The sequence below is a fragment of the Haplochromis burtoni genome, unplaced genomic scaffold (genome assembly GCF_018398535.1).
Source record: "Haplochromis burtoni strain Fernald_Lab_line unplaced genomic scaffold, NCSU_Asbu1 Contig_98, whole genome shotgun sequence".
NCBI lineage: Eukaryota > Metazoa > Chordata > Actinopteri > Cichliformes > Cichlidae > Haplochromis > Haplochromis burtoni.
In genome coordinates, this window is record NW_024582459.1 from 2,029,615 (window position 1) to 2,042,453 (window position 12,839).

The 12,839-nt window shown below is 41.5% G+C and overlaps 1 protein-coding gene across 9 annotated transcripts in view; it reads right to left on the reverse strand.

Annotated features, from left to right (window-relative positions):
* Window positions 1-1,908: 1,908 nt before the first annotated feature.
* Window positions 1,909-12,839, reverse strand: part of ptpn12 (protein tyrosine phosphatase non-receptor type 12) — a 55,129-nt gene continuing 44,198 nt past the window's right edge. The window contains exons 13-18 of one of the 9 annotated variants that reach the window (XM_042222987.1): window positions 10,969-11,158; window positions 8,891-9,845; window positions 5,508-5,579; window positions 4,507-4,557; window positions 2,617-2,700; window positions 1,909-2,301 (exon numbers count right to left, since the gene is read on the reverse strand). In XM_042222987.1, the coding sequence (XP_042078921.1) occupies window positions 2,240-2,301; window positions 2,617-2,700; window positions 4,507-4,557; window positions 5,508-5,579; window positions 8,891-9,845; window positions 10,969-11,158 (1,414 nt within the window). In that variant the 3' untranslated portion in view covers window positions 1,909-2,239. Of the gene's footprint in view, window positions 2,302-2,612; window positions 2,701-3,137; window positions 4,558-5,507; window positions 5,580-8,890; window positions 9,846-10,968; window positions 11,159-12,839 lie in introns of those variants that run through there. The other 8 variants (XM_042222989.1, XM_042222991.1, XM_042222990.1 and 5 more) reach the window with 8 other exon arrangements.

The following is a 12,839-nucleotide window of genomic DNA, read 5'->3' on the forward strand; positions in this document are numbered from 1 at the left end:
GAAAAAAAGGAAATCTGAAGTATTTTATACCTAAACTGTCCTGTACAGCTCTTTATAAAACAATGCATATACTGTATAGTTATGGCAGCTAATGAAAGAGAACAAAAAAAGAAGAAAAAAAAAAAAGGAGTAAACAGTAGTAGTCCTGGGTCCCTGGCTGCTGTTGTCCTATTGGATCATTGTCTCAGAAGCAGGTAAAGAACAACACGCCGTCAGATGAGAAACCAAACAAGTCTGACTTATAGAGAAGGCTTGGAGGTTTAATTTCAATCTGTCGAGTCAAAGGTTCAAGCGTTTCAGGCGATGTGTAACATTCAGACTCCGAAACACCGGGGTTTGTCGTGAGCAAACTGGCAGCTGAAAGGAAAGAAACTTTCATGGTCGATCAGCTGAGGTTTGGTAGAAGGAAAGAAACCCGACAGAAGAACAGCAAATAAACGGAAGAAATACGAGTCCCGAGCAGACGAGCCAGAAACACAGAAAGAAGAAAAGAGCAAATAAAGGAGGGCTGCCATCAGCTGTCTTCTCTGAAAGGTGGACTAAGGCAGGCTCATGGTCCCAGTTGTGAGAGTCAGAGTCACAGAGCTAACAAGTTCGGCTTTTTCTGTGTTTAATGTCATTTTATCTCAAATGTGGGTAGCTTAGAAAAAAAAATTCTCCAATTCATTAATTTAAGGTGGGACTGTACTCTTTGGTTCAGCTGCTTGGAGCTCACACATATATACTACACTTTACACAAATTCATTGGCTTTAATCTTACCGTTTTTGCTTTCAGACTATAGACTGTATATAGAAGATGTAACCACCATCTGTTTTTGATTTCCGTTTTTAAAACCTCAACTTTTCTTTTTCTTTTTTTTGACAGGTCATATGATCCGTAAGTGCTTAGTATTAGATTAATAAAATGCTAGAATTTCACTCACTGACACTGAAGCACAAACTTCTTTGATATGTCTGTGCAACAAGTCAGATACAAAAATGCCCCATAAATCACCAGCATCGCAAAAATGCTTCCTGTTTGGGTAAACCTGTCAATCAAAACAACGCCCCCCACCCCAGCTTTAAGCCTCACCAGTACCCATGTGAATAAGTAATGTAAAAATCCACCCACCATATTCTTTATATAAAGAGGCAAATAAGTTATAGAGCCCAAAAAAATGCTGGAAATTCAGAGATTTTAATATGGGACTATGGACTCTATGAAGCCTCAAGTGGCCACTACAGAAACTGCAGTTTTTGCTAGTTCGTTCTCATTTTTTTTTTTTTTTTTTAAAGCTCAGTTAGTTGCCACTGAGACATTGACACAACTATTACTGCCCGCTGCCATAAAATCACCAGCTGCACTTTAATGAACACCACAATGGCCAAACTTTGTTAACCTGTCACTCTGGCAGAGAAGCATGGACGTGTAAAATAGCAGAGCTAACAACAGCAGTGAGAAACGGGTAACAGTGAGCTCTAGCGCTTTTGTTTCCGTGACGATCCTTTGTAATGTAGCACCAGCACTTTGAAACAGGGAGAGAGAGACAAAGAGAGAGCACCCTGGCAACCTGTGCATACCCAACAGAAATGGGTAACAGATTATCTAAGTTCGCTTTCAAGATTGTTGTTCGTTCAGTAGGAGGCAACAGACAACTTCTGGGAGTTCAGCCTCCCACAGTAGTTTTTCTAATTTAAGGTAATTCCTGATATAGGAGGGAAAAAAAATTCTCATTTGGCTTTAAACAAAGCGCTCAGCCTGAACACTTATTATTTATATTTGACATGTAACAGCCTTAAAAGTGAGGTGTCTACAGCTCATGGAGGAAAAACATGCCCGCTCTTAGTCTTCTCTCCAGTCACCCCCCCCAAAGAAAACAAACAAAAGAAAAAAAAAAAAAAAAAAAAAAAAAGGTGAGAAACCCCCCCCTCCCCCCCCAGGAATTATCCTTTATTAAAACAGGGAAATAACTGATCCCAGTTCAGCATCTAGAGTAGTCAAACCTGCCAACATCAGCAAGCTGAGGAGGAGAACATTCTAGCCTCTTGACTGTCCCTGCTCGGCACAGTGGCACTTTGCAGGGAGGACTGAGGAGGAGGAGGAAGAGGAGGGTACTGGCAAACAGTCACTCAGAAGGTTTTTTCTATGAAATGCGTAGCATCTATCATCTTGGTTTTTGGACCAGCCAGGTGAGGTCTGTAGACCCCATCTCCTGACAAGGGAGGACAGTGGTGGTGGACGGGCAGCTGGACTGTTCCATCATGTCCACTCCAGGGGGGGTTGTCGAGGACCTTTGGGCTGAATGCAGCGGTTACCGAACCCTGGAAGGAGAAAATGTCTTAGCTCAGTTTGTTTTACCTCAACACCAGAGGGAAAACCTGCCTGTTCTCAAGAACCATCAAACGTTTTCTGCACATGTAGCCCAAAGCGAGCTTTCTGATCAGCAAAATCAGCGGCACAAATCAAAAAATGATGACCTTAATAGAAACCATGTTTGTCAGCAATATTTCCTGCACAGATTCACCATTTATGTTCCTTCAAAGGCTCAACTAGTAGAGACTTGAACAACAACAGTATCCAATCACAATTACAAAATAAAAGCAGTCTACAACAAATGAGACAGTAGACTTACCCACCCAGCTCTGGCTTGCTGTTGTTGCTTGTTGTGGTGCCAGCAGATGGAAGGTCGGCTGGAGAGGTTGTCGCACAGTCAGACGCATCTACACATAATCAAATGCAACAAGAAAGACAGATTAATGGGGTGGAAGTATTCTTGAAATAACAGTGGTGTATATGCTACTCATAACTCAAGTCAATTACATTATAAAGCAGATTTTAAAATGAGTTCGTTAGAGTGATATAGGATCATGTGAGAAAATATAAAAAAAACCTGAAGTCAAGAAGACAGAAAACATGCTTAACAACAAGACAGTACAGGATAAACATACAAGACTCTTAAAATAACTGAAAACAAAATGAATTACAGTGAAACCTTAAATGTTAAAATAGTGTAATCATTAAAAACTACCAACAGCTGTAGAAAGCGGATGTAACAAGTAGATATATGATAGCTTACAGCATTTATTGCTCAAGTCAAAAGTATACTAGTCAAAATAAAGAAACTCAAGTTTTGTGTTTTAAATAGATTTTAGTTTAAAAAAATTTTTTATTTTTTTTTTAGGAGATATGGCCTCTGGACGTGATTCAAGCAGTCACTTGTCTGCTCACGGACCACACAAGTATTTTGTTTTGCTGTTGAGGAGCTGCTCTCCATTCCTGAATGAGTGCAGCCACCTGCTGTGCAAAGATCATTGATTGTGGATGCCTCTCATGAACACATTAACCCAGCATCCAAACACTTGTATTGTATGTTCTGAGACCACCGGCTTGAGAATACAGAAAATTTAACAAACACTACAAGAGAGGTTATTTGTATCGGGTAAACAATCATGACCAACAAAAGTAAATGCAGTAAGAAGATGTTGTGTTCTGGTCTAGTGGAGAATCTACATTATTGTTACAGCTAGCTGCTAGCCCATTATAACCGTTTGTGCACTTTGCACATCTGTGGTACCCAGCTGTATCCCAGAATGCAAAGCACACCTGACCACATGAAGGACTTAGCTCAAACCTGCAGCATACACGTGGATGCAGTTTGCTCGGATTGCGTTCACACCACAAACAAAGTGCTCTGGCGTTCTGAGACCACCTCAGGGTCTCGGTGGGGTTGCTTTGGTATGCACCCGAGCCTGATTACTGCGTTCACACCTGCACACCAAGAGGGGGAGGGACCGAACCAGAGAATAATTTAAACACACCAAATACCACAGGTGGAAAAAACAGCCTACCAGGTTAAAATGTTGTAGAGAGAAATAGATTTAAGACAAAGACGAACACACAAAATGTGTTTTTTTGACGAGGGCTTTAAATGTTTATGTATCAACATGTCCCACGAGACAACATCTGGTTCACTAGGTAGTGTTACATCTGTGCAAAAATTCAAACATTTCTCTCCCATGAAAGTTTGATGCTAAAAGCCCGGCTTGCAAAGCAGCCTTTTTATACTTAAGAAATGCTCCTAGTGAGTTATACTCATAAAAAGGTAAAAAAAATATCCCCACTGAATTAAAGTCAAATAAGCTGTCATAGCCACAGTAAAACTACTGAAGCAATAAATTGGCATTAACCATCATCACACAATCCTCATAGCACAGATAAGCATATGCACTCATTATAATTGCAGCTCTCTCTAGACATGTTTTATCTTTTTCACTCCCTTTTCCCCCTCCTCCTGTATCTCTGTTACTCTCATCCTCGCAGCGGTTTTTCTGACCAACGCTGTCAGTGTTATCATCGGCAGGCTAATTTGTAAATCACCAAAGGTCCCTTTCCTGCTCCGCTCTGCTGGCCAACTACTGTGAGCACAAAAAAAATATCGGGGAACATGCAGAGAGGCAGGGACGGAGAGTTCAAACAGAGGTGAGAGATGAAGAGAATTAGTGGACTAATGATTTGCGCGTTCGCACCTTTATGTGAACTCCACTCGGCTGAAGCTGATGTTTTCGCTTCCAAAGGGTCTGGCGGAGAGGAAGACAATCGGTGAATTTAACACAGGATGGGCGTTTGAGGACAAATGATCAAAAGACACACACAATACAGCACAAACGCACACGCATTCCCACATTCAGACACGCTTAAAAATCACAGTCAATCCTCAAAAAGGTGCTCCCAAGTTGTGCCTGCATTTATGTAAAACATTTGAAATAATTAATTGAACCATAATGATCCAGGCGCACACAGCGGACAGCCTCTTAAACGGCTTTCTTTAAATTAACCTCATCTTTCTGCCCTCTTGTATCCATGTTTCTATTTGTAACTCGCCTCCCAAAGCTGTAACTATGACCGTCTCCATCTCTGCATGGCTGAAATAAGCAATGCTGACCTCTAGTGTTTCAAAACTGCCAAAGTACCTCTCAGCAGTGGTTTAATTCTTAACACAAACACCTCCTTTTCATCTCATGTGCTCCCTCGTGGCGGAATATTTTTAATACTGTTTTCTTCCACTATCAGAGGAGCTGTGCAGGGAGGAAGGAAAAAAGAAGAAGAACAGCAGAAGGCAGCAGGATGGTCGCGCTAATGGCGAGTCAATCCTGTGAACGAGAGGCCTCCTACCTGCAATATGCGAGTCCATCTGGTTGTTTGAAGTGAGGATGACAGAGACTGAGGCCCCTACCTGTTCATACGCTGTACTAGGCAAGAGAAGCAGAACACAGAAAACCAGTTTCCTCCTGTTTCAGCTCACATCAGAGGCTGCCGACTGCATCAAACAACCACTGCTGCCTGGCTTTACTCTCACTACCAAGTTGGCGAAAATATGGCTAAACCACACAGCAGCACATGAATCTTTGATCCAACTGCCTCTTTCCCCCCCCCTTTTGTTAAAAGAAGGACAACACAATAACGTGGCCGCCCAGTCAATCCACACCACTGGGTACACACCTGTGGAACTTGACCAATGCAAACGCACCTGTGGCCAGTATGAAGGACTCAGGGGTTCGCTCGGGGAGAGGGGGAGGGGAGTCGTCGCTGTCCCAGCAGTCTGGGTTAAAAAGGTCAGAGGTCAAATGAGAAGCAAGGTTAACTACTGGCCGAGAAGAAAGGCAAAAAGATCGGCAGTCATATGGAGACAAAAAGGCAAGAATGTTAAATGTTATTTAATTTGTCTGCATATTGTTACTTTTTTATACAGATATTCACTGGTTCTATTTGGTGTATATCGTATTATCATTACTTCATTTTAGGGATCAGAGAAATGTCCGTATAGTCTCATGTTTGCCATGCTGGCTGCCACTGGACTACTGGCAGATAAGATGACATTGACCCTTAGTAGTGTCGCTTACTGATCTGCTCATTTTGTCCTTAAAAGATCTGGGATCCAGTTTTTGTTCAGCAAAGTTACATTTGTGCTTAAAGATTTTAAAACCGTTAATAATCTGTTAATTTCTCTGTCTGGCAAGAAACAATGAATAAATGAAAATAAAAACAATATCCACAATGGCCAATCTGTTATTTTTAGCGATGTTTTCAGTTTGTGGAACCGCCACACTTAAGTCATAGCTACAGTTTCTTAAAAATCTCTTCTTCAAAATTCAGCATCATCGTTACCCGGTTATAGTTAAGTTAGTGTGACATATGAAGGGGAAAATATGACACTTTAAAGTTTGGCTGGTTAAGATACTTCTGCTTTACACAAAGCCAGCAGTTATCCTTGCTATGAATTATAAATTAAACCCTTCTCATATGCCAACCAAGAAAGTTAAAAAAGAAATCAGCTGACTTTCTTGGTTGGCAAAAAGAGTCAAAGTCAAAATCTTAAGTTAAATATTAGGTGATGTCCCCTTCATCTAATATTCCACCATCTGGCCAAGGCCCACTGCCTTTCTGTGGATACTCCGGATGCTCGAGCTTCCTCCCAGAGTCCAAAGACATGCAATTAGTGTGATTAGGTTAACTGGTGATTCTAAATTGCCTATAGGTAGGGCTGTTCGATATAACGATATATATCAGATGACGATATAAAAACGTCTATCGTTTCATTTTACGCTATCGTTTGTTTCGTGGTGTCGTAAAATAAACCGTTTACGGCAATATTTTTTCATCGTTTTGATGGTCACTGTAGTGGCTATATTCATTTCTTAAAGTTCTCTCTTTCTCTTATATTTAAAATAACCACACTACTGACGGACAAGCGGCTGTTTTTACGCGTTGTCGTTAGCAACAACAACGGTAAAACCATCGCTTGTCCGCTTGTTTATTTTCCACACAAACCTTTCACAATAAAGCTCAAGATCCTGTTGAGACTTTTCAAAATAAACTGAATCACGCGAAAGAGCAGATTATTTACGGATGAGAAGTAAAAAAAGAGCCGCCAGGTGCTAAAAAATAAACCTTAGACTCAAACGTTAGAACAGGCTTTTCCCCGCAGCAGGCTGTGTAATAAATACTCACAAAGAAAACGGCGGCCGTTACAACTTATGTCTAAAAATGTATCGTTTCATGCATCGGTTAAAATACTCGACTCCAGGTACACGACGCGCAGCTGGAAACACTTCACGCAAGTCGAGCTGCCTGAGATTCACAGAATTTACATAAAATGTTACAATTTTGTGATTTATATGTTATCAGATGATAGATGTATTATATCGGGATATGAGATTTTGGTCATATCGCACAGCCCTACCTATAGGTGTGAATGTGAGTGCAAATGGTTTGTCTCTCTGTGTTAACCCTGCATCCCTGCAGGTGACCTGTCTAAATTAAAAAAAAAATCCCAAATGTTGTCTGAAGGTTTTTAGGTGTAGATGGGACACAACACCACCTCAGCATAAACTGTATGCTCTGGTAAATGTCATCTTGTTTGCAGACAGTCCAATCACAGTCAAAAACGCAAAAGCTTAAGAAATGTATTAGACCACCTGTGTTTAAAAACAAGAAAAACATTTTGTATTAGAAATGGATCAAAAACTGATTTTTTCTGTAAACTGTACATATAAAAACTCATGAATAACGTGATAATTATATTTCAGAATTAAAAACACTGTTTTGATTATTTTTATAATTATAAACTAAAACATTAGCTGTATATATATTTGATCCCTCCATAATTTCCTGCTCATTTTGCTTAATAATTCTTTGTTTGCTACAGGCTTGTAAAGCACTGTGAGCTGCACTAATCTCTCTAAAATGGGCAATTACAAAAGGTGTGAGTGATTCATTGGCAATGCAGTCAGCAAAACAGGCAGCCACCAGCTTTCTATTGACCAACCACAAAGCAGCAATTTGCTCAGTGCAACTCCTCAACAAAGCAGCCATTAGATGCTTGCAACCAATCAAACAGCAGCTGTTAGCTTTTCATAACTGAAGCACTGCTGCAGCCCAGACAGAGTGTGAGAGAAAGCCAAGCAGACTGAAACAGTCGACGTCAAAACAGACACATTTTCACACCCGATTTTAATTATTGGAAATACTTGAGGAGAGCGTGACATCAGGAATAATGCCAGAGATTCAATGGCATATCAGTATATTTTGAATTTAAACTGCACAGACGATTTAAGCCCAGTCCACTCAATTTCACGTGAGCTCAGATCAAAGAAAGAAGAGCAGCAGAAGTCTCAGTCCTCACACCCCACCAGGAGATTAAAACCCACTTCTCCTTGTCACAATCACATCAATCCCAAACAGCGTGACACTGTCTGTTTGACCCAACGTGCACCAAAGTGGCGTAAGTGCATTCATCAGTATCATGCAGTGTTGATCTTTCCCCATCCAACATGCACACAGTTTTCTCGCCAACACACAAAACAATTTCATTCATCCTTTCTCCCATTCACAAATTCCCTCACTTAGACAAACACACATAAACAAGCTGAAGGAGGAAGAGTTGTTTCCACACATGTCCATATTTGCAGCATTCCTCCCAAACCAACCAATTAGTCAAACAGTCATGCTTTGTGTGAGACTCACTGGAAACTATCTCTCTCCGATTTTGTCGTCATTTCCTCTTATTCCTTTCTTCCATTCCTCCTGTTTTGCCCTCTCCTGGCCTCTAACTCCTCAGCAGTGAGAACACAGTGTGTGTGTTGACAGATATAGCTTGTCATTAGATTGTTGTTTGAGACCTCTGGCTCCTTACCGACCCAGAAAATTACTCTACAGTGTGATTTTTTTTATTTCCTGAGTGTGCAGTAGTTGAGTGCAAGCTTACTTGGTGCCTTCATGTGCATTTCAGGGAGATTATTCTTGACTATTTGCCTGCTAAACCTCATTGTTTAGTTTTCATAATTTCTTAATTAATTTCACATATTTTAAAGAATTGAGAAGGAAAGCAGTTCAAGCAACTGATCGACCTACTTGCTAAGGATGGAGAGACCGTTGGTGTGATCTGCCCTGCAATTGACATCGGCGACACCTTTCTGACCGGCTGCTGGTCTCCATGTTGAGAGGATGCCGTTACGGTGGCAGTCGCTGTGGATACGCTTGTACGAAAAGCTTCCTTTCCTCCTCCAGACATCTCCTCGGACACCTTCCCCTCCTCGTCCGAGTTGTCAGAGTGCAGGGGGTTGGTGAAACTCAGGGCAGTCCTAACAGGTGTGGAGGAGGAGGAGGAGGAAGAGGAGAGGTGGGAGGAGGAGGATGAGGATGGAGCCACACGGTCTGAGGAGGAAGAAGAGGAGGTGGTCTTGGGGTACTGTTTGTCCGGGCTGTTGCTGTGTTGAGTCCACGCTGCATGGCCGGCTTTCAAATCCCCTCCCTGCTTCTCCACCTTCTCTCCACTCTTCACAGGAAGGTGGTTCGGCCTGGCGAGGCTGCCTCCATCTGCTTGACTCTCTCCACATCCACAAGCTCCTCCCTCTGTGCCAGAGTCCTCTGACAGAGAGGAGCTGGATGTCAGAAGGGACTGACCAGTGCGAGCTTTAAATGCGTGACTTCTTTGCAGTGCGCAGCTGTTGTTACTAGAACTGGAGCCTTGTCCGCCGGCTACTCCCATCGACGAGGAGGTGTCAAAGCTGCGAGGTCCTTCTTGCAGTGGCACCTTTTTAATCTCAATGCTGAGCTTCCTCTCGATTCGAGGAGCACCAGAACAATCAACAGCTGGGGAGAGGGGCGAGGATGGGGTCTGAGTCTGGCTTTGGCCTGATTCTGACTTTGAAGACATTTTGTTGTTGTAGTTGTCATTGAGATCCAGACTTGAGACCTGACTCTGCTGTTTTCGGCTTAGTTGCTCTTGATCTTTCTGCTCTGAGGGACTGGTCTGTTTGTTTGGACTGGGCTCTAGCTGATTCTGCTGCTGGTCTGTGTTCTTATCCTGAAATAAACGTAAAGTAGAACAAATGAGACATGTAATCTCCCCCCCTTCACAAAAAGCAAAACATTCACACGCCACCAGAAATCTTTGATGTTTAAGTTAGAGTTCAGAAAAAGCTGATTAAGCAGGCCCCACACACAAAACAAACATGAGCTGTAGGAGAACAAAACAACCTTATTTATATTCATGCATTTTCATACTTCTGCTGTTATTATAGACTGTGAGCCGGTTGTTTTCCCTTCTAGACTGAAACTTAATTCTTCTGAAATAATAATTTACTACATTTTACTTGCACAAAAACAAAAATCATCATAACAGACACATAGATCATGGAATCAGCTGCAGTTCTTTAGTGATGTTACGGTTTGTTTAGAACATAAATAATGTCAAAAGACAAAAATGCAACTTTTTCCACTGCTAAAAGATAAAGATTTCCTTTTTACAGCATCTCATTTTGATACTTCCTGTAAAGTTACACCTATACCTACATGATGGGAACTTTTCATTGGAACAAAAACAACTTAAACAACTCAACTTGGTAATGAACTTAATTTTCCACTTAAATGTGTAATTACGTGCTCCTAAACCAGGACCACTGTAATAACAGGGAGTACCCATGTCAGAGGGCTAACTCCTACTTTATGGTCTACGTACTGGCTGCGTCCTGCCCCATCTGTGATATCTTCACAACTATGTAACTGATGCCCCGTGAGCATGAACGAGTGGCACAACACACACACACACACACACAAAAAAACCCCAAAGCAAACAAAAGCGATGGATCAACGACAGAAAAAGCTCGAGTAGCCCACAGACAGGATGTACCACATATTTTTAACACTGCCCCTCTATCAGCCGTCCCTCCAAGTATATGGACATCTATAGCTGCCAACAGACTGCCCACGCACTATCGTTGCTAAATCACAGCTTCCCCATCATTCAGTCTAGGAAATTCCATAACCATTAGCTGACTTAATATATAACAGGTTTTACCAGACCAATTACTATTCTTATATCTGTGCAACTTCCCATGTACAATAAAAACCCTTTAGATACATACCATGCAGTTCTATACACAATAGTATCCTATAAGTTGCCAATTTTTAGTTTATGTCCAGCTCACCTCTGTCACGTTGTGCTGCGCAGTAGCGAGGACATGGATGACGGGTTTGGGATGGTAGCGGTCATTGTCCTGTCGCACGTTCGTGACAGTCGGGAAGGCTGACGGAGGAGATGGGGTCAGAATGGGTGGTACGGGGTGAGCCTCTGGGGGTTGGAGGATCTCTTCCTTTACGTCGCCTTCTACCTGCGTACTAGACCGAGAGAAAGAGGGAGAGGAAAAAAAAAAAGAAAAGCCCACAAGAGTTTGTTACTGAATAAATATTACAGTTGACAGTGAGAGTGACAGGCTTTTGATGATCTTTAATGAGACATTCCTGCAGAGCCCAAAATTCATAAAAAATTATTTTTTACTGTTAAACTAAACCCTGGATTTTCTAGCCTGGATAAAAAGTTAGTTTTGTGCTGCGGGTAAGAAAATCAAAATGATGCAATGGCAAGAAATTCATCCTGCTGATCAGGAAACGCCCAGAAATTCTGACATCCTAAGAAGGGCGAATTACAAGACTTATATGACGAAATTAACTTTTAATCTCATGTACGTATAAAACTAAAAGTAGGTCTGTGCTATGTTTTGTTCACCACTAGATGGCAGAATTTGAAAAAAAGTCTATACTTTTAGCCTTGTAGAGACAAATTCCATTTCTTATGTGATATTTTAAGACTTCTGCTCTCACCCATATTATGTGGCTTTAACAGTGACATAACCTGCCAATGTGCCAAAGTGAAAACGGATCAGTGCTAAAGAGTTTCATTTCTCAAAATATAAATGGTGCTGTAACCAACAGTCTAAGACAGCTTTCTTCTTAAAGTATCGAAAGTATTTTATTCTCTTCCGTGCAGCTTCCTCAGAGCACAGAAACAGAAAAAGACAAGTGTCAGTAACATGACAGCATCTATGGCTATTCAAGATAAGTTGTGAATGATTACTTCACCGTCCCACATAACTTTACCACATGTACAGTATTTTAGTAATGTAGCCTACTAATAAATAGTTCTGTAAAGCTCGCAGTGTAGGTGTGTGAGTTGCATACAGGATACAGTGGTTATGACAAAGCTAGCCACAGAGAGATGGAAAGTGACACGAGCAAATATTGTTCAATACATTTATATGCTGTACGCATGCAAAAAATATAGATACAGAAAAGCAGTCAAAGGAAGTGGTGGTGTACCAATTTAGGAGCACATGACCAAGACAAGAGCCAGCATACAGGCTGACAGCACATGATGCTGTGTGTGGATCAGAGGCAGGCAGACACAAAGTCAGACACTGAAGTCGCAAGCTAGAAGCTCGGGGGATTTCCTTTCATTGAGCAACTTTGGAGTTGCAGTCAAACCATAAAAGCCTTCCTCATTAAGCCTCAGAATTGCAGCACAGAAGACGTTCTTCTTTCACAGAGGCTTAGATCTGCTGTGTGTATTCTTGTTTACTTGCTCTTCCAGACAAACATTTGTTCACATTTTTTAATAATAACAGGCTAGGATGCACACTAGATTAAAGAGCCCAGCTGATAATGGACTCTTAAGGCCGGTGCAGTTTTGATGTTCTCCAGAAATGTACACTTCCCAACCCAAAGAGTCTCACACACTAGTATTTCAGTGGACTGCCTTTAGCTGTGATGTGGCATTGTTTCAACAAACTTACGGAGTGTTAGAGGATTTGGACCACTGTGTAAAGTCTTTTGCAGCACATCCCAAAGGATTCTCAGACGGGTTCAGTTCTGAACTCTGATGATTGATTCATGTGCAAAAATTATGTCTCATGCTCCCATGTGAACCCAATGAATCCTGGCATTGTCATCTTGGCCTATGCCCGTACTACCAAAACAAGACAAGAAAACAAACAAACAAACAAACAAAAAAAAAAAAACACTG